Source organism: Lampetra fluviatilis, chromosome 54, assembly GCF_964198595.1.
Source record: "Lampetra fluviatilis chromosome 54, kcLamFluv1.1, whole genome shotgun sequence".
NCBI lineage: Eukaryota > Metazoa > Chordata > Hyperoartia > Petromyzontiformes > Petromyzontidae > Lampetra > Lampetra fluviatilis.
Genome location: NC_136328.1, coordinates 7,222,066 through 7,248,032, shown reverse-complemented (window position 1 = coordinate 7,248,032; position 25,967 = coordinate 7,222,066). Strand labels below are relative to the sequence as shown.

Here is a 25,967-nt window from a genome sequence, read left to right as displayed (position 1 = left end):
ACCGGCAGGGTTCACCGGCAGGGTTCATCGGCAGGATTCACCGGCAGGGTTCACCGGTAGGGTTCACCGGCAGAGTTCACCGGCAGGATTCACCGGCGTGGCTGTCTTGGCTAAAACTGTACGCGTTGTTTTTATAATTGCTGTCGGTTGTTTCGGCGGCACCAAAGACAGAGATCCCACGTGTAGCCTTAAAAGACTGTTGGGGCAAGTGCTGTTAGCGAGCAGCACCCATGAAGGCCGGTACGGGGTGGGTGGCCGGCACCACGCCCGAACCGCCTTTGTAACCCCAGTGGCGATGTTTACACACCGCACCAAGTACTCATTTAAGGCTGAGTCGACCTAGGGGAGGCCCAGGACCGGTTCAGATAATCGTCACCGGTGTTGGCCGTGAGCGGGAAATGAACTCTGGTCGCCGAATTCGTAGCGCGACGCGCTAACCACTACGCCACCGCTTCCCCACCAGCAGCAGTTTCCCTTGACCCCTGACCCCGCCTGAAGACATGGAGTTCCTGGAGGTGCTCACCGAGGGACTGGAGCGAGTGCTGCTCGTCCGAGGCGGCGGTCGGGAGGTCATCACCATCTACTCGTGAGGTCGCGGGTCACGAGGTCGCGGGTCACGAGGTCGCGACGCCTTCCTCCCCCCCCCCACCTTCCTGCGCCGCCACGTTCCCCCCTCCCCCCTGCTCTTCTGCGACGCGTCTGCGCTCCGACTCGCGTGTTTGGTGCCGCGTCGTCGTAACGAGCTCTCGGCTTTAGGATTTCTCTGCTTCCGCTGCGGCTGACGGTCCGCCGTCGAACGGTGGCTTTTCGATTGTTTTTTTTTGTTTCTCTCGGAAACTCCGCGTCTGTGTTGGCGGTCGCCGACTCTGAGAAAGCCGTCTGTCCATAGTCGCGTCAGTTTGCCCGTCCGTCCGCGCGGACCGTTCGCACATTCGTCCAAATCGGCTCGGCAGACACCGGGTCAGATCTGACCGAGGCTCCAGTCTCTGCCAGGCCGCGGTACCTACGTTGAACTTCTTTCGCACCGCCGTACGTAGCCAACCGAGCTAATCGGAGGTGCGGGGGAAAGACGACAACGCTCAACGCAAACCACACCGGCCGCCGCTACTCGCCCATCTTTCAACAGCGCCCCCCGCGCGGGAATTGCTCTGTGATCGATTGGCGCGTGGGGGTCCTGTGGATGGGGGGGGGAGGGCCTGTGTGTTTTGTCTGATCGTTGGCGTTGGTCTTGGTCTGGCCGGCCGGATCCTGGGGGAGGGGGGCGGTAGCCTAACGAAGGGAATGCTCTCTTTGTCGTTCGTCACACACGTGTAAAAAATACTTTTATTTCGTAGCTGCTGCGCGCACACGTTGCCCGCAGATCCCTCGCGTCGCTCCGCGTTCCGTCGCCGTTTGCCCCGGCGCCCGCGGGGGTCGCGGGGGCTCTGCTATGTGGAGCAGTTCGTTGGTCGCGGGCGCAACCATCAGGTTTATAAGATAATAATAATAATATATTTTTTTAAAGTCACGACCGTGTAGTTCCTTGGTTAAGACGTCGCTAACGGTGGCCGGCGGCGGCGGGGGGGGGGGGGAGGTGGGGCTGGCAGAGTTTTCATCGCGGCCGTCGCGAGCGCTCGTTGTTTCAGGCTCGGCTCGAGACGTCCGCCTGCCGCCGCCGTATTTTGTGTTGCGTCCTTCCCACGTGCAGCGTGCGGCAGTTGGTTCAAGCGGCAGCAAACCCACGGGCGACTCTCGCGTCGCGACGTGACGTCGCTGATCGCTCGACGTCAACTCCCAAAGGCGCGCGCCCTCCCAAACTCTCTACGTGCACTTCCCCCGCCCCCCCCAACGTTATTTATTTATTGTTACACCGCTCGAAGGTATCGGATGTTTTGAACGCCCTCGCGGTGTTCAGCGGCGTCCTCCCCGTGCGAGGCGGTGACGAGCGCTCGCTGCGCCAGCTCCCTCGCCGCTCCCCTCGCCCGTCCCTCGGCCGCGGGGGGAGGGGGGGGTGCGCGAGTCGTGCCGGATGCCTGATTGGGGTGGACGGAGATATTACGATCAAAAAAAGCGAAAGGGGTGGCCCCTGTAGATGGGCCGGACTCGGAATCTCAAAGTCTTTACTTGGACCGCAGGAGGAATCCGATGAGCTGTGAAGCTTTTGTTCACAGGTGCTCCTGCTCGGGGATGGGAGTTGGGGTTAGTATCAGCTGTAGGCCTGGCTACGGCTGGTGTGAGATTGGCTTGGAGGCCAGGGGCTCGGGTGTAGCGCCAGCAGCAGCGGCAGCATCAGGTTGGAGAGGGATCGGGCCGCTGCTATCGCCTGCACGGCTCGTTGGGCAATGCTGCCGTGGGTGTACGAAGGGGGGTTGGCACAAGTTGAGGGTCGGCGCCGCGTAGCCACTCGGTTGCCGCCGCTGCCCATGGCGACGCTCCCGCCGTCTTTTGCGATTCGTCGTTTTCTCCACCCGCCCCCCCCCCCCCCCGACGTTTGTTTCTGGACTCTCACGGCGGCGATCCGCGGCGTTTTTATTTTTGCGGCGCGCCGAGGAGGGAAACTCGCAAGCGGCTCCGGCCAAGGGGGCACGGGGCGGGCGAGGGGATCACGGGCCTCACGTTGCCAGTCGCACTTGTCAGTGTTGGCAAGTGTCCTTCTCGTTACTCAAGGGGGTGACCTCTCCGGCCGTGGGCTGGCCTCGCCCTCGTTGTTGATCGTCGGCGCGGTGCGGCGTGGCTGCTCGCCCGCCGCCGATGTGCTGTGGATTGCCGCCGGTCGATTTGTAAAGAAACGAAGACGCTGCTCCTGGCGCGCAGTTGAGCGGGGGCCGTGCCGTGCCATGCCGACGATCCCCGAGAAGGGCGAAACCTGTGCCACGATCTGAGCCACGAGGGGCGGCTACGGAGGGGTGGCGGGCCAGGTGGCCGTGCCACGATTCCGGTGGATCGTCGCGATTTCCGGCGACCGTCGCGATCCGATTCGGGAAGGCCAGCGGAGGTGCACCGAGGGTTGGTGGATCGCACACGCGTTCGCGATTCTCCCTCCCTGTACCCGGCTTGCCGCGGGCCCCAACTCGGCAAGCCACGGCGTGAGCCTTGGGGGAGCTCCGACGGCGAGCAAGGTTCACGACGGCACGCGCAGTGCCCGGCGAAAACCGCCGCGGGCCTAGGTGGATGCACAACGGGGTCGGCACTTAACCCTGAAGAAGAACGCACAAAACTTGAATGACGTCGAGCTTCAGATGTGGAATGCTGTGCACTAAAGAGACGGAAGTGGAACGTCGAACGGGTTTCCGAATCGACGCCGGTGCACGTTTTAGGCTTTTCGAAGGCTTGGCGGATTAAACCGGGAGCCCAAACTTTACCCCCCCCCCTCACCCCCCCCGGCGGGTCTTGATGCGGCCCACGCGACGACGACGTTGCCCCCCCCCACGCCCTCGAGTGATTCGGAGCGCGCCGTTGCTCTCGCTGAGATTCCGCTTCCTGTGGCGACCACGTTTGTTCGTTAAAAACGGCGCCCCGCGACCGCCGTTTTTGGACGGTGGCTTATTCACGGCCGGTGTCGTTGGCGACGAACGTCTCCCAGTGTTCTCGCCCGATTATTTTTTTTTTTTTAAATATATCTTCTTTTTTTCCGTCGGCCGTCGAAGCTGCCGCAGCGCAACCGCCAAAAACCTTCGCGGCAGAGTCCACGGCGGCCACATCGCCAGCGACGGAGGCCGACGGGAGTTGTTCTTTGGGCCGTTTTGTCGACGCGCGTGTCCGGCCCGTTAAGCGTAGTTGCCCGCTTGCCGTGTGCCCCGCGCTGCTGCGTAAGGGATGGGCTTCGGCGGCGCTGTTGGTCGCGACGTTTGTGATCCGGGCATTCTTTTTTCGCGGCTGCAACGCAATCGCGATTTTATGGTCCAGTTGGAAAAACCTTTCGTGGTTACAAACAAAAGTTTTGAAGAAAAAAATATATAGAGATAGAGAGAGAACTGGGGACCAGGAAAGTTGCATCAATTTGTTCTGCTGTCCCGTTGCACTTTTTAGTTATAAAACGCTATTTTTTTCTGTCTTTGCGCCAACACGCAAGTGCCCGTGGCGTGACCCGCCACGCTGCGGTGCCGGGTCGGCTGCGTTCCCGTTTGTCCGTGCGTAGGCCCCGTCGCCTCCGGCTGCGCTCGGCGTCTTGGTCGTGTTCGCGCGAGGCAGCGAGTTGGTCCACGAGTCCAGGGCGGGCATTTCAATTGTCCGGTACCACCTGACGTCGGCCATCGCTCGCGTGGTTACCACTTTACCCCGCGTGGCCAATCGCGTGCCTCGCCATTTGAAACGAGCGTCGTTGGCAAATCAATCGTAGCCAGTTATAGAGATAGGTCCTACGAGAGCTTCGCTACCTCAGCTCGTACCAAATCTCCGCGCTGTCGGGACTAAGCGAGCGGTGAACGCAACGGCAAATTGGAACGTTGGCGTCTTCATAATCGCAGCGAGCAATAACGAAACAGGGTAATAATAACCGCGTGGCCCAGAGGTTGACACATCGCCACAAGTGCCCAGCGATTCATGCGGCGGGATTTACCAAAGCGTGCAGCCTCCTCCTCCTCCCGTAGCGCAAACCTTAAAGACCTCCCGCCACCCCCCCCGCCGGCTGTCCTCGTTAACGTGGTCCCTGAGGACGTTCACCGTGTCGGAATCACAATGCGAACGATTTATTTATACCGGACGAGGAATCCGAAGAGCTATGAAGCTCTATCTCCCCCCCCCCCCCCCGATTCGTTAACCGGGGCCGTCCCCCTTGGAGGATGGAGAGACGAAAGTGCCCCCCCTCCCGCACACAACAGGGCCTGCGTGCGTGTGTGTGCGTGTGTGTGCGTGCGTGTGCGCGTGCGTGTGCGCGTGCGTGCGTGTGTGCGCGAGCGCATTTGCTTTTCTCTGTGTCGCGAATAAGGTGGGCGGCCGTGGTCTCGCAGCCGAAATGCGGTGAAGTGACCCGCGGCTACAGCGCAGGGGTGAAATTCGCTCGTTGGCGTCACACCACCCGCGGACAGGCCCCCCCCCCCTCCGCCTTGCGGGGCAAGCGATGAGCACCGTCTCTCCGTGGCATCGCCGGCAGTTTGGGGGGGGGGCAAAACAAAATAAAAAAATCGACTCCTCGCAGCGCGCCCGCGATATCGGCAGTAAGGACGCGTCTGTCCGTCCGCGTTTCCGCCCCGGCGCATTTGGGAGAAGGGCGTTTCTGAACTTGCGGATTTGCAATGTGGCCCCGTGCGTCACTCTGAATGCAGCCCTTCGTTTTTAGATCCTCCGCTGGACGAGGGCCTCCCACCCCCCCACAACCCCCTCCCCCCCCCCCCTCCTCACCGATGCAGTGCAGCTTGTGGATGATTGTACGACCGTACTTCAGCATGCTGCATCATCGTGGTTGGTGGTGAAGGGCCCGGGGGGGGGGGGGGGTGGAACGCATTTTTTGTTTATTTTTATGCCTTTCTTTTTTTACTTAAGACAATTTTTACGAGGTTAATTTTCAACAAAAAAATGGGAAAATGTTTGCAATACAGTCGCGAATTTTAGACCAGGAGCAGCCGGTGGGGTGGAGTGGGGTGGGGGGGTGTGGGGGACCCTACGTACCCACAACTTCATGTCTCGAGGCCCCACGGCCCACGCGAGGCCCCTCCCACTCGGAAACGGCCCACAGGCCGCCGCCGCCGCACCTCCCTCCACGAGCTCGTCAGCAGCACTCATCGGGTACCGGGGGGTAAGGGGCGCGCGGGGGGGAATAATCGCGACCCGGCAACCGCTCCGTGGCGCGAATTCCTCACCGCGCCCTCCGGTCACTTCCGTCATCGCCAGGGCCTCGGCCTGACTCGCGTGCGCGTCGCTACGGCTGAGTGACACGGGCGTGGGGGGGCGGGGGCGGTGTGCGCGTGGTGGTCGCGCGGCCGCCCCCGGTTTTGCGAGACTCCCAACTCGGGCCGGCCGCGGTCGGCCAGAGATTCCTCGCTCCCCGTTCGAGAGTTGTGCCGTAGCGGTTCGTTTGCAGAACGGGGTGACGGGCGTGCGAAGCGCTGGGGGAGGATCTTTCACTTTCGCAAGGAGGCGGTGGGAATGTTGATGCGCGTGCGTCTGTGCGTGCGTCTGTACGTCTGTACGTCTGTGTGTGCGTTATGCGAGCGAGCGGAGGGGCGGTCGCTCCGGCCGGCTTTGTTCACGTGCTTCGGTGTCGCCGTGTTGGTTTTAGCACGTTGTTGCTGTTGTTGTTGTCGTCGTTTCGTTTGATGTCGTTTTGTAATTACAGTACAGTATATATATTTTTACAGATTTTTAGTGCCGTCGTCGCCGTGCGTCCGCTTCTCTCCGTTGTGAGCATTTTGAAAGAAAAACCTAAAATAAAATAAAAATGCCCCCCTTTGTGTGTTTTAGGATTTTCTTTCTTTAAATCGAGTTTCGCATTCCTGGAATGGATCGATGTGCGTTTCGGTCTCATCGCGTGTGTGCCTGTGTGACTGTGTTTCTGTCTGGGTCTGTGCGTCCGACTGTGTGCGTCAACCCCATGGCGCACCAACCCCATGGCGCACCTGGGTTTGTCCCGGGACCTCCTGCCAGCGAGCCTTCAACACTTGACGTGGCCTCAAAGTGCACCTAGCCTGGCACAAGTGCCGTGGTGACGTCCCCCGCCACTTAGTGGCGAATGGCGGCTGTTGATGTCGTGTGACCTGCTTGACTCTGCCTCAAATGAATACCTAGTACGGCGTGTAAACATCGCCACGAGGGAGACAAAGGCAGCATGGTGCTGGCCACCCACCCACTCGTCCACTGTGCCGGCCTTCATTGGTGCTTGCTGACAGCACTTGCCCCAAAAGTGTGTTGAGGCTATACGGGGGATCTTTGTCTTTGTGGCTTGGTAGAGCGGTGGTTAGCGCCTGGCCACCCGAGTTCAATTCTCGTCCATGGCTAACATCGGTGGTGAAATATCTGAACCAATCCTGGGCCTCCCTGAGGTCAACTCGCTCTTATTTGGGTACCTGGAGCGGTGTGGACACATCAGTACCGGGGAGACAAAGGTGGCATATCTGTCCACTATTTACTAGATATGCAATGACTCGTTGTTGATGTTGTTACACAATTGGTGTTTGTATTAACCAACTGTGTACGCGGTGATCCTGGTTTGGCTACACCACCTCATGTAATGTGATGGCCTTCACAGCTGTAACTCGCTTAACGGGCCCTTGCCAAAACAGCCTATGCATCTACACAACAATCTCTGTGTGTGTTTGTACGTTTACATTTTGACGCAGAGATCTTGGGTTTGAATCCAGGCAGTCTCACCTGTGATTAACCTAGAGAGTTGCTGCCCCACCCCTGGCAGCTGTATAGGTCAAGAGGCAATTCGAAGAGGTCCTCGGAAAGTCGCTCTGTCATATCCGCATGCAGCCGCGCCAGAGATCCGGACGAATTCTTTGACGGCCAAAAGCGGGACGAAGAAAGTGAGAAAAAAGATGGCCAAAAATCTGACCAAGCAATATACAAAGAGTTCACTACTTTAGCCCTGCCGGTGTGTTGAAGAGTGAATCAACATCATTTAAAAGTTAGAGTATTATTTGGCCGTGTCGGGTGGTGGAGGGTTACGACACATTTATAAATAACGTGATCTAAAGCCTACGTGTTAAATATACAAAGACACACCACGTGTCATCCTGTTTAAATACGAGTACTTTATTAAAGCAGTCGTCCCTAATCTCGCAAGGTCGCACAGACAACAGTAGTTGTATTCTTACGATGCAGCACAGCACTGAATCTCAGCGGTGTGGCCTGCAGGCCGCCGCTCGCTCCCAGCGGAGTCCCCGCCGACGCGCGGACCGGTCGTTCGGTAACCACCTGGGGTGACAAACGCTACCGCTGTCCACCCATGGGCAGGAGAGCTTAGCGCCGTACATTCTTTCTGTTTTACAGACACCGCTTCCCATTCATTTTCATGTGCAATGTTTGGTATTACGTAAACATTTAATTCCGTACGATATTCCCGATCGGACAATAGCTACGTACGGCACCCTTAAACAAAATGTTGAATACATATATAGCTACTGAAATAGCTACCACTGTGACCTTGCTATCGTACGCACGTATGATCTAGAGCTAAAAACGCTTCAAGATAATCATTTGTTAGGATTTGCCATGCTGGGTTGATTCCGTTGAGCCATATTTAAAGCAATATAAATGCGAGGATCAAAAACAATTATTCCCATCTCGAGGTTCGGTAACCCTTGCACCGCATTCTCCCCAAATTGTTTATTTATTTATTTTGGTCGATTCGAGTCGGGCCACGAACCAACCCTGGGGTCCCTCTTGAACCACCACGTGGTCGTGGTCAGGTGGTACAGACTTCGTGCGAAGACGAAACGCGTCGGAATGGCGCCACGTTCAATAAACGTCGCAGGCGGTGGGGGGGGGGAGGCGGCACAAACGTTAAACTCGACTGTCCAAAGGCGTAGCAGTCGTCGTAAGCTTTCGAGGAATAATATCCATAATAAAAGGGGTTTTTATGGGAGTTAGATCGTGTAAATATATCAATGTGCCGTTCAACCCGGCCACCACTCGACACAGCCAATTAGTAAGGTCTGTCACGTGAACAAAACGTGATGAATCGTGACTGCTTTAGCACAGCGGTGCATTGGAAAGTAAACCCCGCGACATTTCAACGTTGAGTCGGGTGGTGGCGGGTTTAACGACACATTTATATTGACGCGATCTCACCTTAAAAAAAAAAATCAACTTTCATTATTATTGTACCGGGTAAACTCGACTTTTTCTCGCAAGCGTTCCGTGGAAGAGCAACGCCCGCGGTGGAAACGTCGCGTCTGCAACCAACTTGAGCTGCCGCCTGTGTCAAGCCTCAGAGTTCTGGGAGAAATCGGGGGGGGGGGGGGGGTGGGGGCCGGGTGGGGGGCAACTCGGGTCAACGCGAGGTGCAGTTCCACCCTGCGCCCACGTCCCAGGGATGGACGGACAGACGCGCAGAAGATTGCCCAACGAGCCCCAGGCAAAGGCGGCAGTAATTTTCACGTCACCGTACACTGTGCAGTCTGCAGATGCCTCGCGCAGTCCCGTCTGCTACAAAGATGGCATCTCCATCTGCTAGAAACAAAAATTTAATACAAAAAATATTCCCCCACGTTTGTGAAAGTGACAGATCGATCTGATCTGTCACTTTCACAAAGGATGGAAATTGCCACTCTGATCTGCCACACCTAAACAAATGCGGGACAGTCATCTCTGCTTGACGTCCTATTGACAAATGCCCCTCACAATTTCCCACTTACTGGTGTTCTGGGTAATAACCTTAGTGATCACTCCTTCATATTTAGGGTAAGATCGTCAGCCAGACCCAAAGCCCCCTCCTAAATTGGTTGATGAGCACTCCATGAGACACTTCAGCATACAGGCATTTACTAATGATGTGCTTCACTCGGATATTGACAAGGTCTGTGATATCCCCAAATCTGACTACGGCTTGTGAGACCTTCAGGTAAACACGTTTCTCCAAATTCTTAACAAACATGCTCCGTTGGTTAGATTTAAAACTAAAGGCAACCTCCCACCATGGTTTGATCCTTTGACTACTAAGCTCATGAAAACCAGGGACAAGGCTTGGGCATGTGCTCAGAAAAGTTATTTGGTCAAAGGCTGGCTAGAATACAGGATTTTAAGGAATAGATGTGTCAAAAAAATACGGCATGCAAACAATGCTTACTTTTCACATGGCAACGCCAGGATCTTCTGGAAAACAGTCAAATGTATCGAAAGGGCATCTGACACGGATATTCTGCCCGTTGCGCTGAACCGAAATGGGGACCATTTTTCAGAGCCCAAAAAGTAGTCGACAATTTGAACCTTCATTTTTCTGAAGCTGGTGACCTTTTTAATAATGTATTGGGAGTCACCCCTGCTCATGCAATTTCCTACACGCCTGTCCAAACATTAAACGAATTTAGTTTCCAGCCTATCCACGGAAAAGTAATGTTTTGAAACAACTTTCCTACATCAAAGGGTCCTCCTCTACCGGAGCGGATAGTATTCCCGTCTTTGCTCTGCTAACTGTTGGTCACCTAATTTGCAAACCTATCGCCCATATTTTCAACCTGTACATCAAAGAAGCATCAGGACCTCTAGAATGGAAACATTCCTATGTTCATCCACTTCACAAAGGGGGCCCTAAAGATGATAGAAATAACTACCGACCTATCTCAATCTTGTCCCCGTTGATGAAAATTTTTGAAAAATTATTGAACTACCAAATTACCAGTTTCCTGTCCGACAACAATCTCTTAAATCGAAACCAATCTGGGTTCCGAAAAAAATACAGCACCACATCTGCTGCATTACTCTCTGAATCACATTTACAGTAGCCTTGATAATAAGCAGTACTGCGCCAGTCTTTTTCTTGACTTGTCCAAAGCCTTTGATACAGTCGACCACAACACCCTGCTTAGTAAACTAAGTTGCCTCCGTTTCTCCAAACACCCAAACTGTATTCATAGATGGCTGGAGGTCAAACAGTGCTAAGATAACAAAAGGGGTTCCACAGGGTTCCATCCTCGGCCCCCTCTTGTTCTCTCTTAATGTCAATGACTTGGGCACTGACCTGGATCATTCCAGGGTAAATCTTTTTGCAGATGACACGATACTGATGACTGCTGGCCGCTCTCCGGATGACGTGATTGCTAAGCTCCAGGGTGATTTCAACAAACTACAACATCAACTAGTTGCTCAATACCTCCAAAACCAAGGTGCTATGCTTCTCACCAGGACTAAAGCAGGAAGTTATTTTCCCCCAATTACATTCCTAAAAGAATTATCAAATAGAGTCAAAATCTATAAGTATCTTGGGGTCATCCGTGATTCAAAACTGAATTTTCAAGATCAAATTGATTATATTGGTAAAAAGACAAAAATAAAAATTGGTTTTCTGTATCGACACAAGCATTGCTTCCCCCCTATGTTCCATTTGGAATTGATAAAAGCTATCGTACTGCCTCTACTTGATTACTGTGACATCGTGTATAAATCAGCCCCCAGTACTGTACTGAAGAAGCTTGACTCAATGTATCACTCGGCCTTAAGATTTGCATTGAACTGCCCAAATAGGACCCACCACTGCGATCTCTACATTGGGTCAAACTTAACATCTCTTAATGATCGATGGCTTGTCCATCAGATTTTATTTATTCACGATGTACTTACAAAAAAATCAGCAAACTACCTGCTGGACCTCCTCACTGTTTCAAAGAACAAATTTGACCTAAGGTCTCCGCTCATTTACCGCTTCACATTCCCTATTGCCGTACAAATACTGGAGGAAGGGCCTTTGCTATTGATGCCCCCAGGGTCTGGAATGCTATCGCCAATAAACTACAACTTGGATCACTACCTGTGAGATCTTCACTCAAAACTGCGCAAGAGGAGTTGTACACCCTTAGCTGCCGCTGCAATTCAGTCGCCTGAAATCAAATGTATCGCTCCGGATGACCGCTACAAAGTATGATCTGTGTTTTGATTTAGTGTGCTGATCTTTAAAGGTGCATTGAAAAATGTTGATACTCCTACTGATTCTCCTGCTGTTATTGAGTGACTCATGCTGCCAGCTATGGCTGCAAAGTTTGGTCGTACAAACTCTTTGGTTCTTTCGGTAAAGTCACGTAGGTATAAAATAAGATAAATCACGACCTTTCTGGCGCAACGCAAGCGTCCGTCATCAGGTGGGAAAGCGTGGCCTGCTGCTGAGGCAGACTGTTTTAAAGGGTTTGAAATGGGTGTAGCCTAAGGGTCATAAAGAAGTGGCCGGGGCTAGTGATGTTAATGTGAGAGATTAGCATGTAACTGTAAGATAGGAGGAGAGCGGCCTTCCTCCACGAGGGAGTGCAACCGAACGGGTGTAATACGAAGGGCCTGTGTTACACCCGATGGGTTGGGTTGCACTCCCTCGTCGAGGAGGCCCCCACCTCTTCTCCTTTTCTACAGTTACATGCTTATTTCTCACATTAACATCATGCTAATCTCTCACATTAACATCATGCTAATTTCTCACATTAACATCATGCTAATTTCTCACGTTAACATCATGCTAATCCCTCACATTAACATAGCCACTTCCGTGCCCTGTAATTTCTCACATTAACATCATGCTAATCCCTCACATTAACATAGCCACTTCCGTGCCCTCTGATTTCTCACATTAACATCATGCTAATCCCTCACATTAACATAGCCACTTCCGTGCCCTCTAATTTCTCACATGAACATCATGCTAATCCCTCACATTAACATATCCACTATCGTGCCCTCTGATTTCTCACATTAACATCATGCTAATCCCTCACATTAACATAGCCACTTCCGTGCCCTCTAATTTCTCACATTAACATCACGCTAATCCCTCACATTAACATATCCACTATCGTGCCCTCTGATTTCTCACATTAACATCATGCTAATCCATCACATTAACACAGCCACTTCTGTGCCCTCTAATTTCTCACATTAACATCATGCTAATCCATCACATTAACACAGCCACTTCTGTGCCCTCTAATTTCTCACATTAACATCACGCTAATCCATCACATTAACACAGCCACTTCCGTGCCCTCTAATTTCTCACATTAACATCATGCTAATCCATCACATTAACACAGCCACTTCTGTGCCCTCTAATTTCTCACATTAACATCATGCTAATCCCGCACATTAACATAGCAACTTCCGTGCCCTCTGATTTCTCACATTAACATCATGATAATCTCTTACATTAACATAGCCACTTCCGTGCCTTCTAATTTCTCACATTAACATCATGCTAATTTCTCCCATTAACATAGCCACTTCCGTGCCCTCTAATCTCTCACATGAACATCATGCTAATTTCTCACATTAACATCACTAGCTCCGGCCATTTCTTTATGACCCTTGGGCTACACCCATTTCAAACCTTTTAACACAGTCTGCCTCAGCAGCAGACCACGCTTTCCCACCTGATGACGGATGCTTGTGTTGCGCCCGAAACGTCGTGATTTATTTTATTTTATACCTACGTGACTTTACCCAAAGAACCAGAGTATGGATTCCTGCAGTCACGAAAGCCTCAAATCAAGATTTGGTCGTACATGTTATGTATATCGTTTATTGTTAAATTTGAATCACAATTTCTATGATCACTGTTACATTGTTTTTATAGCTTTATTTTGGTGATTTCGGAAACGTTTTGGTTTAGCCATATTTGTTTGTTGTAGTACAGAGTTGGCTGATAACTTTAATCGAAATTGTCTTATGGTTATTGTTTGACTTGCATCCCACTGGGATTTTTGCACACAGCGTTGGTGTACGGTGCTTTTTATGGGAGACTGCTGATTTTTTCCTGGCTTTTTCTGTTGAACGTAGTCACTTTAAGATGTTTTCTTGTTCATGTTTTTGTTTGTTGCGGTGGCACCCGATTCAAGAGCCGCATGGCTCACAGGGCTATACCTAATACATGAACTGAACTGAAATCAGTGGGCATTTACATCCTTTGCGAAAGTGACAGATCGGAGTGGGCATTTCCATCAAGTAGAGTTGTTTGCGTTCTCATTTTCGGGGATGCGATGTCGGACTCTGGATTTGGATTCGGGATTTCTGCCCGTACCAGAGGATGCTTCGGCCACGCAGTTAAACTTTCAACTTGTGTTTCTGTTGTTGTTGACTAATCAGACATTGAGGTTCTAGTCAGAAGCCTCAAACCGATTGTGGGGAGGCAGGGGCAGACTAAGCCAATTCAAACGGCCTGTGTAAACAGCCACTGCATTCTCTCTCCACAATTGAACCACAAAGCATTTCCATTTCATAGCAGAAGGAAGATGTCAACATCCATGGGACAAAAAAAATTATGTTCGGGGGGCGGTGGGGGTGGGAAAAGTTACAAAATTACTACTTCGGTGGAAGAGACCGATATGTGTAGGTCACTCTCAGTTATCGGTGGGCGGTGAACGCGGGTTGCGGATGAACCGCGCTCGCGAGAACGCTGTTGCGAAGACACGCGATGGTTCACTCATCGAACGCTCCTCGCTCGCAGGGGGGCCGCCGACTCGTGCCCCCCGCGGAACCGCAGACTCGTCAGCACGACGGGCGGAGGCTCCATGCCTGCACCCCCCCCCCCCCCACTCGACAACGTAGCTCATCAATACGCTCCGTAGCATAATTTAGATTCGTTTTGCGTTATCCTCGTTATATTTTATTCAGACCCCACCCACTCACCACCCCACTACCACCCCCTTGGACAATGGAGAGTTGACTGCAACGTCACAAATCGTAATCACGCGAGTTGGGCTTAGGGCTCGGGCTCATGAACTGTGCAGTGCGACCTTGCAGCGCAATCGCTTGCCCCCCGATCCGTCCCTCCCCTCTGACGCGTTCCAACCTCGTTCGAGTGACCGGCGCAGGCAAGCAGTGTCGACGAGCCGAGTTCGGCAGCCGATGTGGCAAAAGCGCCGCGTCCACGCCACGTGGGTCCGATGGTGGAAGTTCTCGCCTGGGGCTAAACGAAACGAAAACTCGACGAAGCAAACGGCATTTTAATTCAAAGCCAGTGGGCGGTAACACCTACATGCAGTACTTTCTCTGTAAGGAGGTTTCTGCTGCTCTGATCAGGGCTGGATTTCGGGTTGGGGTGAGGAGACAGACACATTGTCCATGGCCCACAATTCCAGAGGAGCCTATAGGGGAAGGTGGGGGGGGGAACCCATAATTTGTAACAATTTAATTGAATGACTTTTATTTAATATGAACAATGTCAGCAATGCTACCTTGAGTGACTGCTGTCTGCACGTGTAAGAGGAAGCTTCGTGCTCGAGGATAGGAAAGGGGTTTTCTCCGCTGCGGAGTCCGGGAAGGAGAGCGGCGGGGGAGGAGGGGCCTTAAATCCAGCCCCGTCTCCGCTGCAGGTGTGCTGTCAATAAGCGAGGAACAGTCTCTCATCCCCGCGCCGTGAAGAGCTCTCATTGGTCATTTATTGACACGGAAACCTCCCCGCGCAACCCAAAAACGATCGTTCGCGAGACGAGGCAAACTCGTCGAGGTGGAAACGGATTGAACGAATCGGCTTCGGAGAGAAGGACGACAACCGAGGAGGTCGGAGAGAGGGTTTGGTCTGGGCGAGCGCAGCACAGGAGCACAGCACGCGAGCGTGTGACACGCGCACGCAATCGGCGGTCGTCTTAACGAACAGGACACGCACTTTGAAGTCGTCGGAGCTGCTGCGAGAGCGCACGGTGCTGGTTTCGTATAAGGCGTCCATCCCAGAGTTGAGCGAGGCAGAGTTCGAGTCCCGTCCACTACGACCCTTCACCCGCCAAACCTCTGCCCCTCCCCCCCCTGCGCTCCTGACCACGTACTACGGGTAGCTGATAACTTCAGGATAGGTGACACAATCAGAAGGGGGTGCAACGTCCCGTGATTTTCTGTCGTTTGGCGACACAACAGAGCCGAGTGCGACGAACAATGGACGGGGTGGGGGGGGCTTGAAAGGAAATTGAAGGACGTGGGTCCATTGGCCAGAGCACAGGGTGGTGCGTGAGGATTGGGTCGCGTCCTTTCCCCCGACGTAGACCACACGCGGGACTTATTTCTCAGCCAGCACGAGGTCTCTCATCAAGAGCTGTGCCGTTCACTGCGACAACCCGCAATGCAGCAACAATTCCGCAGACAGATTTCGGCGCAAATTATTTCCCCGCACCACCTGGACACCGACCCGGACAAGTCTGGGAATCGGCGTCTTACGCAGACCAGGCGGCAAGCCTGGGGTGGGTACCACGAGCGGTGGCAAATGTGAAGCCATGCCACGTTCCTCGCGCGTCAAATAAAACAATGGATCTTGCGATTACGCACTTCGCCGATTAAGGTTATTATTGCAGTTCGCTTTTATTGGCGATTTAAATGCGTTGGTGCCACTCAAGTTTCGCCATCTCAAGCGGTGTTAACAAGTCAACTATTTGGTCTGGGCACCATGGCCTACAAAAACATGAATTCACAATAATTTTAAGGTGGGTTGTTGCCTTGAGACCAGTGGTTCTTAACCTGGGGTGCATTGGAGGTAAATCATGAAAACACAAGAATGAAGCACGGGCACGCCAGCACAACCACTCTGTTTCATCAAACCCGATGCATTTATTACCATTATACATGTTTTTAACAATTGAGAACCAAATGGGTGCAAGGCTGCAGTAAAGGTTAGGAACCACTGCTTTAGGCCATGAAACAACCGGAGCAATTGTAAGGCAATCGTCACAGGCAACAGTTGCCAATAATATTTTCTATCACGAAAAAAATCTGTTGGCTCGTATATTTTCGGCGAATCTGACCTCTGCTCCCACCTCGCGTGCAACTGGCAATGGCAACTTCCAATTCAATCGCTGATTTTGCGCGCTCTGCAAACCAATTGTCGATTGTCAACCTCCCCCCCCCCCCACGCTTTTCAACAAAGTATTTTGTCACTGGCAAGACCGAACTCTCGTTCCCTTCTACGCCGAGGTTTTTAGCTACGACATTTAACCCCGGGGCGTCGAAACACGAGCGCGCCGCTGGCAAAGCACGTGACACCATACGTCACGGGTCTATATCTCTTTGTTTGTGAGGGGGGCAGCTTGTTGGGCCAGATGTGGGGGACATTGGCCTCCAGTTATGAACCCTTTCACAGGCGGTCCTGTCTATTCTCGGGGACATGCCAATGCCCTCCAAAGTCAAACGTGGGGTTTGTTTGCAGGCCACACACGTGATAAGGTCAGCTTCTACCACACGGTAGAATCTGGAAAAATGAAACTCCTGCGCGGAAGGAACCAGGATCATACCCCGTTCGTTCGGAATTGGTTTACAAGCCAAATATAAAACGGCCTCAAGTTTACAGAATAGATGTGTACAGCATTCCCTCGTTATTCACACACCTGCTTATCCACGAGTTTGGCAATCTGTTAATCACACCTGGCACTTTACACGACTGCATTTAAAGTGATTAGAGATACGGTAAGTTCATTCATAAACTTTTATTTAATACATTAACATTAATTTTTACTTACTGTTTAGTATAACCACTTCAAATAGTTTTCATGTAATAATTGTCATACATTTAAGAAACGTATTTATTCATTTATTTACGTAAGGTAATTCATTAATGAAAAGATGCAATGGTTTTCGTAGGCCAAATATCATTATCCGTGAAATGTGCTATTCATTAGCAATACCATCCGCAAACAATTTGTTATTCACGAGCATCTCCGGAAAGTGTCCTTCGCAAATAACGAGGGCATCCTGTTGGCTACCAATGGCCCCCCAATGCCATTGCCAAAGTATCATGGGGTTTGGGCCTTTAGCCTGGCTTTACCACTCAGACATAAGTGCTAAAAAGTCCTGGATAGTAAATCGCAAAAAGGATGCTTTCAGTTCTTGAATGTGACCTGTAAAAAAACTGAAGAAAAAGCTCGCGGAGTTGCTCGCACTTTGGCTGCAAAGCAAGAGATGGTGGGCGTCCTTAACCAAGGGGCATTTCACCCAAACAACCGCAGGCCGCGCCATTCAAACGAACCAAGCTGGCAGCTCGCCATGCAAACAATCCGCACGTGGAAACACGCCGTCAGCACAATGCGCCCACGAGCACTCCATACTGACCACAAAGTCGCTTCGGGCACAGTCGGCATTCTCTACTCAACATTCCCATCGTCGTCGTCGTCATCATTCATTTGTCTTTTTTTTGTGGGCAACGGCGGGCATTGCTTAAACGAAGACATTTCTGTTGTTGAAAATAAATCGACAGGAGTTGAGCTGGTACCGGTGGAGAATTCTGCTGTCAGTATAACGCCAGTCGCATGCCCACTGCCAGCCTTTCCGGGTGCGACATGAACCCAGGTCTCCCTCCCTGGCAAAGACAGCAACTTTTGATGCACCTCAACGGGTTTCTTTCATCCGCGGGTCCCGCGTTAGGGAACGGGAAATGATTTGTGTTCCTGCACAGTCAAATGTATGTACGTTGAACTTATTTCGCGCCGTACATAGCCAACCGTGCTAATTGGCGGCGAGGTCATGGAGGTGGATGGACTCTGCTGGTCACGGTGCGGGGTTGGTGAAGGTGGTGCCGACTGGTTCAGTTCATCATCACTGATGTTGGCAGTGGCTGAGAATCGGTCGAAACATTGTTTTGATTTTATGGGGAATTCAGCCATCGTTCTGCAGAAGAAAATGTGGCCAAGTGATGCCCAACATAGCGCCATGGATCGGCGTCTTGCTTTAACCGGAACGTACTTTCAAAGTAGGAACTTATCTGTCACTTTAACGTCGTGCGTAATTCATAGATTTTTATGTCCGATCTCAGAAGCGAGGCAAGGATTGAACCTAAATTGTCATGATTGGGTGGCCGCCGGCGGGCAACCGAACCGGCCTGCTTGAGGCTGCCGTTGGGGCCTCGCGCAGCGGACACTGGAGCGGATAAAGGCATCGCACTCGACGATGACTCGTGGTCTGTGGAGGCCTTCATCCAGCAGTGGATCAATAAAGAGGGCTGTGTACATCCAGGGTCATAGGCAATCACTTATTTTAGTGGCCACTCCCACGGATTTCGGTTCTGCCTTCACCTGAAGGAGCAGCCCGCAGATCCCATTCACAATTGTCATAAATTTGTGCTCCAAATTGGCAGGGCTTGCTATTGCGCCGCTGTTTGACCCGGAAGTGGCTCATCATAAGCCAGTAGTGGAGAGGTTCTGAAGCCGCCCCACTGCGAAGCACCATTAAAAGTCAAGTTTCACGCTCAAGGATATTTAATAATGGTCGTAAATTTACAGCCTCGGTCAATCCAATGGCTGAGCGTTGTCAGCCATGGGGGATGCGTAACCATACTTCACCACACCAGTCAGTCGGGGGTTGACCAAGAATGGAGCAGGGGAGTGGTAAGACCGGCTATCACTTGACACTGACTTTAGACGTGGCCGCGAATCAAACTTGTGATTGGCTGGGCCTCACAACTGCACCGTCGCTTGAGGGCCTTAAAAGACCGCACGCTGTGGGCGTGCGGCCACCGACCTGGTTGCAAATGCTGCTGTTGCTGGCAGCAGTAAAAGCACGGGTCACGTTATACTGACAGCACACAAATCCGACCGGTATCACGATTCAACGTACAGCCGCGGTACACGATTCCCTAAGATGTGGTACATTCAGGCTTGGCGGACCCAAGTTCGCGCTTCGTAAGCCGACAAGAGCGCGCGCAGGGGGTTCTACGCGGTTAACGCATTAAATACAAAACTGTACACACACGAGCCACAGGCTAAGTGCACGGGAATAAGGGAGCAACGAGGCGGAGGAGGCAGCGACGTTCGCGTGATAAAGGGAGTCATTGCTTTTCCTCGACGGTCACAAACACAGCGTTCACGATGGCCACAGTGCACAGCCCGGGGACGATGGGGAAAACTCTTAGCGGGTTGCGTCAACGCGACGAATGGCACACCGCCGTGTCACACCGTATTGTGTACTTCTCCGTCACGGCTTGCGGCAGCGGGGGGGGGGGGGGGGGGAGTCTAGTGGCGATCGCCCGCGGAGCAACATGCACTGGGGAGGTTTTTTTTGTAACTTTTTTTCTTTTTTTTCCTTTTTCGCCGCCAAATTAACCGAGCGTTTAAACAGCCGCGCGGACGGGCGGGGTCAGGCGGGGTGGGGCGGGTTTCCTGACGTTGATAAAGGCGACGGCGTAAGACAGCGGGGCGAGCTCGCTACGCCGACAGGACGCGAACGGTGAGCGAGCGACATTCGGCATCGTGACGGCGTGCCAACTCGACCCCACGCACAATACGCGGGAATCGCACGTGCACGCACTCGATTCTCAGCGGAGGCAGGGGCGTCCGCCGGACTGTCTTACGCACGCCGGGATGACGTTGGCCTTGTGATTTAGGGGCAGGTCCAGCCTATATAGTAAACCCTAGCCCGGTTCAGGTGGCGTTAAAAGCTGCGTCTCAAGTTTCTCCTAGATAAATACGATTCCGATCGAGTGCCGAAAGCGGCGCCACGTTGTAAGACCACGCGTGCCCACCGGGGTTGAGCGACGACTGTTCTGGCGCGAAGGAAGCTCAGATGCCAGGATCGGTGGCGACTACCGTCGTAGCCTTGCTGCCTGTTTGCCAACAATCAGCCGGTTCTGCTTGTGGTGTACGGTGGCGAGCGAGGTTTGGGAAAAGTGGTGGCCGCGGCAGGTGGCTTGCCCGCGGACGCAGATTTTTCTCCGTGAGGCTCAACGGATGAAGGCGGCACCTCGCACTCTCCGGCTGTATCGGGCACGAGCGCGGCTACAAACGCCGGACAGTCCCGTCCCGGCTGACGGGGTTGCGAGTAAAAATCCAACAGACATTGCACGCAATTAAAACACCAGAAATCAGACCCCGACAACAATAATTACAAAAAGAAAATTCCGACAACCGATCATAATGACCGATGTTAACAAAAAAAAATTATAAATGCAAAAACATTAATAATAATAGTAACGTAAACGATCAAAACAAAACAAAAAACGAGATAACAAAAAATGTATACACATCTCTTTGGGGTATGGGAAGATGACCCGAAACAGACGGGACGAAACTTCCACACCCCCCCATCCCCCGAGTGCCACGCAAATTGTGAGTGCCCTTGAGAAAGAACGAGGGAAGGGGGGAGGGAGATGACGAAGAGTGGAGAAGTAATGAGAAGGGAGTGTGCGAGGAGGAGGGGGAGAGAAACCTAAGGGAGAGAAGGGCAGTGGAGTGGAGAAAACAAGGGGAGAGACTGGGCAGGTGTAGAAGGGAGAGAAGGGGGAGCAGGGAGGGTCGGATTTTAATTTTCACCGCATTTAAATGCAAGTGCACAGCAAGTCTCTCCGCACAAACCAACGTGAAGTTATTCTTGCCACACATATAGGAGAAGTGACAGTCAGCCATTGGGCAGGGAATCGACAGCACGGACAGCTGGGGGAAGGGGCTTCCAAGCTACGGAGGAGCAATCATGGAATGGAGCAGGAAGAAGGGCCACGATCTGGGAACCTGGCCATTTCATTGCAGACATTACAATTGAAGGAAAGTTATAAATGTTCCCGTTATGGTCAACGATCGCCAATTTGTAAATAACCTTATCGTGCGATAAAACCAATAGCGGATATTATTGCCCGACATCTCCATCTCGTCCGTATCGAGAGCTACGCACAGCCTCAACGTTCTCTCTGTAACGTCTCGCACTGCACGTTTTGCTGTACCCAATGGTGGCGGCACCGATCGACCGGGGGAGGAGGAGGAGAAGGAGGAAAAGGACAAAAGGGACCCAAGAGTCCGCATGAGCAAGGAGAACCCTCAGATGGGAAAGAATAAGAACAGAGAGTTGAAGACGTGAGTGGGTGGGTGGGCGGTTGATCTGGCGGGCGATCGGGCGAGCGGGCGGGTGGATCGGGCGGGCGAGCAGGCGGCAACGGTCACTTGTAGAGCATCATGTCGCGGTGCTGGTACATGCACATGTACGCGTCGCACAGGAGGCGCGACGCCGGGCCCTCCATGACGCGTGGGTCCAGGCCGTCCAGCTCCTCGGGGCGCATACTCAGGTACTGCGCCACCTCCGGGCACTCGCGCACCTCCGGGATGTTGAAGCCCTCCTGCCCGCCTGCCGGGAGGGTTCGCGGGTGAGGGAGGCCACGGGAGGAATTGGTTTCCAAGCGATTCGCGGCTCAGGCGAGTTATCGAGGCGGTTGGTTGGTCATCGCTCGTTTACAGCCCTGAGCTCGCGGTGGAAAGTCCACATTTCTGTGGTGGGGGGCAAGTCGGTCGGTAGGACAACCGCTCTTGACTGAACAGTGGTGCTCATTTTATTAACAGACTCCAATGGGACGATGGGCTGAGTCAACCCCCACAAACCAGGAGTTGAACTCGTGACCGTCCGATTTGCGAGCGCACGCAAACTCCAAATATACAGCGGGCGTCAGGGGTCGGGATGGAACCCACGACCTCCTGCATACCAGGCGAGGTAGTTAACATCTCCTAGCCACCGCGGTGACACGAGTGCAAAGGTAAGCAAGTCACGGAAAAAAAAAATAAAGTGTACGCAGCAATCACCTTCACGGTCGGCCATGCTGTCGAAGAAGAGCCACGACTGTGGGGCGGGGCCGTGCTTGGCGAAGGCGACGTAGTGGCTCGTCTGGATGCAGAGAACCGCAAACAGCTCCAGCTTCTCGCGGGCCACGCCGAGGCAGCCGACGCCGCCGTGCCGACGCTGACGGCCGGGCCCCAGGAACGCGGCGCGCACCTCCTCCGTCACCACGAGCTTCCGCACCGAGCGGTGCTGCTGCCGGTCGGGGTGGTTGTGCACCTGCGCTCCGGCGGGGGAAGGGGGGGGCAAAAGCGTTTGGCGACGCATTAGCCATCGTCAGGCGTGCCGGGTGAGCGACAACTTTCGTCGGCGTTCGGATGGAAGCGACCGTTTTGATGCGCGCGCGAGGAGAAACAAACTTAACCGTGGGTGGGATGGAGATTGTAAGACGCTGACTTGCGGGCGGCAGAAGGCAGTGTGACAAAGCCTCATTGTTGTATTGTACCATGCTCCGATGTCTATGCTCAGCGCCTTCACCAGCCTGCGGTGACGAGCGTTGTGAAGTATGCTCAAATGACCCCCACGACCCGTACGGCATGGGGTGGGGGTCTCATCCGGCAGTGCAATGACAAAAGAAGCATGGCTGTCGCCGTGCATGCTGACTTCGTGGAATAAAAACGTCGACTTGGCGACATTTGTTGTAACTTTCTGACCTGCCCCTTACTGAACATCCGTGATAAAGAGCTGCACAGCTCATCGGATTTCTCCAGGATAAGTAAAGATTGTGATTCTGTTAAATTTCGATTTAAAGCTTTCGTCACTGCAGGGATTCATCTTTCCGACAGACCTGTTCTTCACCTGAGGACGGCTGCTTGCGTTGTGGCCGAAACGTCGTGAGAATTTTATTGTTTTATGTTTATTATTTTATTATTTCCCTTCTACGTGACTTTACCGAAAGAACCAAGAATATTGTGATTCTGAACAATAAATTACATCGTCACTGTAATTGCCGTGTGAGAAGTGGCGGCACAGCGGTTAGCGCACCGCGCTACGAAACCCGGCGCGCCCCCGCCGAGTTCGATTGCCGCTCACGGCCAACATCGGTGACGATTTATCTGAAGCGGTCCTGGGCCTCCCGTAGCTCAGAGGTCGGCAAACCAAAACAACAAGAGCGGCCATTTTTTTTAGAATTCGGTAAAAAAAAAAACTCGATGTTTCAAGAGCCGCGATTCACCGCGATGCATCGCGGTGAACCGCGAGACGGACGGCGGTGGTCCGTGACGAATCACCGTCGCCAAGCGGAGCCTTAAAGAGCCCGCCGGCATGCCGGAGCCGCAGGTTGCCGACCGACCCCCGTGCCCGAGCTCAACTCGACATTAAACGAGCTCCCGGTGCGGCGCGCGGCGCGTGAACGGAAGCGTTGGGGAGACAAAGAGGGGGCAGCCGCGTTGTGCGAGAGTGCCAGGCTCCCACCTGTTTGTTGCACATTGAGCAGAACTGCTTGAGGCAACTGGGTCCCATCCTGGGGTCGTGGTAGCAATCCTTGCACTCCTCCTCGGCGAGACCGCCGCAGATGTGGCATTCCCGCGGCGCTGTACCACACACACAACGCGAGGTGGTGGGGGGGGTGGGCGATGGGGGGGGGCGAGAGGGAAGCTCGGTCACGCGGTAAAGGTGTTGGGTGGTACGGGGAAATCGAGTCGGTCAGCGAGTCACAAGGAGACACGGCTCCACGATACGATGAATTATCGTGACTTTGGATCGGGATTCGATTCTCTAATCTCGCATTATTATTTTGGATTGTAGAATGATTAGCAGTGCTGCATCCAAGAGGAAAGCGGTGGCACATTGGTTAGCACACTCCACTGTGAACCTCGTGAGCTGAGTTTAATACCCGGGCATGGCTACTGTCAGCAGCGAGTGTTACAAGCCGACACCGCCCTCCGGCACAAACCCGCACTGACCGGCGTGAAGTATGGTCAAACAAGCACCATGATTTCATCGAGCAGTAGATTATTATACTGAGTGCATGCGTCTCTCCCCCGCACGTCCGATTAGTACAATTGGCTATGTATGGTGCGAAAGAAGTTCAACATGCATACATACATAGAACCTACGGTGCAACACAAAGCACACCACATCCAGAATGCCTCTCTCCGTGGCTGCGGCTACTAGTCACGCGCCACCGACGCTGCTCACCATCCTCCAGCAGGTCCGTGATGTCAAGCTCCAGGGAGGGGATGATTTTGTTGAACATCTTGAAGTCCTTGCCAAACCTGGGCATCTGCACGATGAGGCAGGAGGGCGTCTGCAGAGACACGGGCGAGGGGCGGTTGCGGGAGAGACACAGGTGTGGCACGCGTGAGCTGCGGTCCATCGCGAGCGGTGTCGGAGAAAGGCCCCCCCCGACAGGTGACACTGAATACCTGCTGTGGCATTATGAGGTCACGTCCATCAGCCCGACGCGAGATTAAAGGCCAACTCCTGCATGCTGCTGGCAGCCAGGTTTTCATAGATTCGAGTTCAAGGAAGATACGACACAACAACAACAACAAAAACTACCTGCTTTTAACCTTAATTACATTGTGCTTCTGGGTGTTGCAGAAGCGGCAAGTGCTGACCTGAGACTTGCTTTTCCAGACGGGTTTCGGTAGCGGACTTTAACACCATTGCTACCTTCATCATGGTGTTCAGGCAACGCCCTTCCCTTTGTCGCATGGTGATGTATGACATAGGTGTGGAGCACAGCGTGGTGCGGTATTAGCGCGGTGGGGAATGTCTCTGTGCGGCTTGGTATTGTCTGTTGCGGTGGCGAATGACGGTGCCGACTGGTGGTGGTGTGCGGTAATATGGCAGTGTGTAGCAGAGCGTAGCGTGACATCATGTAGTGCCGCCTGGCATAGTGCGGGTGTGGTGCAAGCGCGGTGGCGCAACGGTGTGCGGTTGCTGCGTGGTCATGGCCCTGTGTGGTCGTAGCGGTGTCTATCGCGGTGTGGTTGTGGCGCTGTGTGGTTGTGGTGCAGTGTGGTCGTAGCATTGTCTATCGCGGCGTGGTTGCGGCGCTGTGGTGTGCGACGCGTCGCGTTACCTCCACGAGCTTGAGGTCGGCGGCGAGGAACGACTGCTCCAGCAGCTGCTGCACCGTGGGCACCTTCACCTGCTCGTCACGCTCCGTGAAGATCTGGTAGAAATGCCCGTCCTGGAAGTCCTTGTTTCCAGATCTGGGCATGGTCGAATCCAGGGAGAGAAAACATTTTTAATAATAAACACGAATTTTACTTGATATAGCAAATTGCATTTCAAATGCCGAACACTGCAAACCACATTTTAACACAAGGGGATGAGATGCAACACCAAGGGTATGGAGGTAAACGCAGCATGAGCAAGGGAGGGCGAAAGTCAAAAAAGCTATGCTAGCAACCTTCTGCACAGATTCTAAATCCCACACACTGTTTGCACTTTTAAAATTCTATTCCAAGTGGGCTCGCGGCATCGTGTCTCCTCATGCGACGAAGAGCACATTTCCGTTGGGAACCCCGCGGCTAAGCACCACCGTACGTAGCCAACCGTGCTAATCGGAGGTGCGGGGGAAGGACAACAAACTAAACACCCAAAAAATAAAAATAGAAGGGCCATGGGAGGTGACGTCAAAGGAGCGAGACGCTTCGAGCCACGTCCCCGTGCCTCACCGGATTTTCAGGAAGGGCTCCACCTTCAGCACGTGCTGGAACAGGGTGTTGAGAAACTCCTCGGGATCTGCGTGAGCGACAGCACGGGGCGCCGGTTATTTTAAACGCTCAGCTCGCGACAGGGGCACAGCACGGCACAGCGCGGCACAGCGCGGCACAGCGCGGCACAGCACGGCACAGCGCGGCACGGCACGGCACAGCACGGCACAGCGCAGAGCGGCA

General features: G+C 53.2%; 2 protein-coding genes across 6 annotated transcripts in view; one reads left to right on the top strand and one right to left on the bottom strand.

Annotated features, from left to right (window-relative positions):
- Positions 1 to 6,366, top strand: part of LOC144949669 (solute carrier family 12 member 6-like) — a 112,320-nt gene extending 105,954 nt beyond the window's left edge. For all 3 annotated transcript variants that reach the window (XM_078879665.1, XM_078879663.1, XM_078879664.1), the window contains exon 25: positions 499 to 6,366. In XM_078879665.1, coding sequence (XP_078735791.1) covers positions 499 to 590 — 92 coding nt within the window. In that variant the 3' untranslated portion in view covers positions 591 to 6,366. The remainder of the gene's footprint in view (positions 1 to 498) is intronic.
- Positions 6,367 to 17,710: 11,344 nt separating this feature from the next.
- The window catches only part of CYLD (CYLD lysine 63 deubiquitinase), a 46,272-nt gene continuing 38,015 nt past the window's right edge, over positions 17,711 to 25,967 (bottom strand). For all 3 annotated transcript variants that reach the window (XM_078879660.1, XM_078879662.1, XM_078879661.1), the window contains 6 exons: positions 25,746 to 25,812; positions 25,145 to 25,277; positions 24,256 to 24,364; positions 23,530 to 23,648; positions 22,083 to 22,335; positions 17,711 to 21,633 (listed from right to left, as the gene is read on the bottom strand). In XM_078879660.1, coding sequence (XP_078735786.1) covers positions 21,449 to 21,633; positions 22,083 to 22,335; positions 23,530 to 23,648; positions 24,256 to 24,364; positions 25,145 to 25,277; positions 25,746 to 25,812 — 866 coding nt within the window. In that variant the 3' untranslated portion in view covers positions 17,711 to 21,448. The remainder of the gene's footprint in view (positions 21,634 to 22,082; positions 22,336 to 23,529; positions 23,649 to 24,255; positions 24,365 to 25,144; positions 25,278 to 25,745; positions 25,813 to 25,967) is intronic.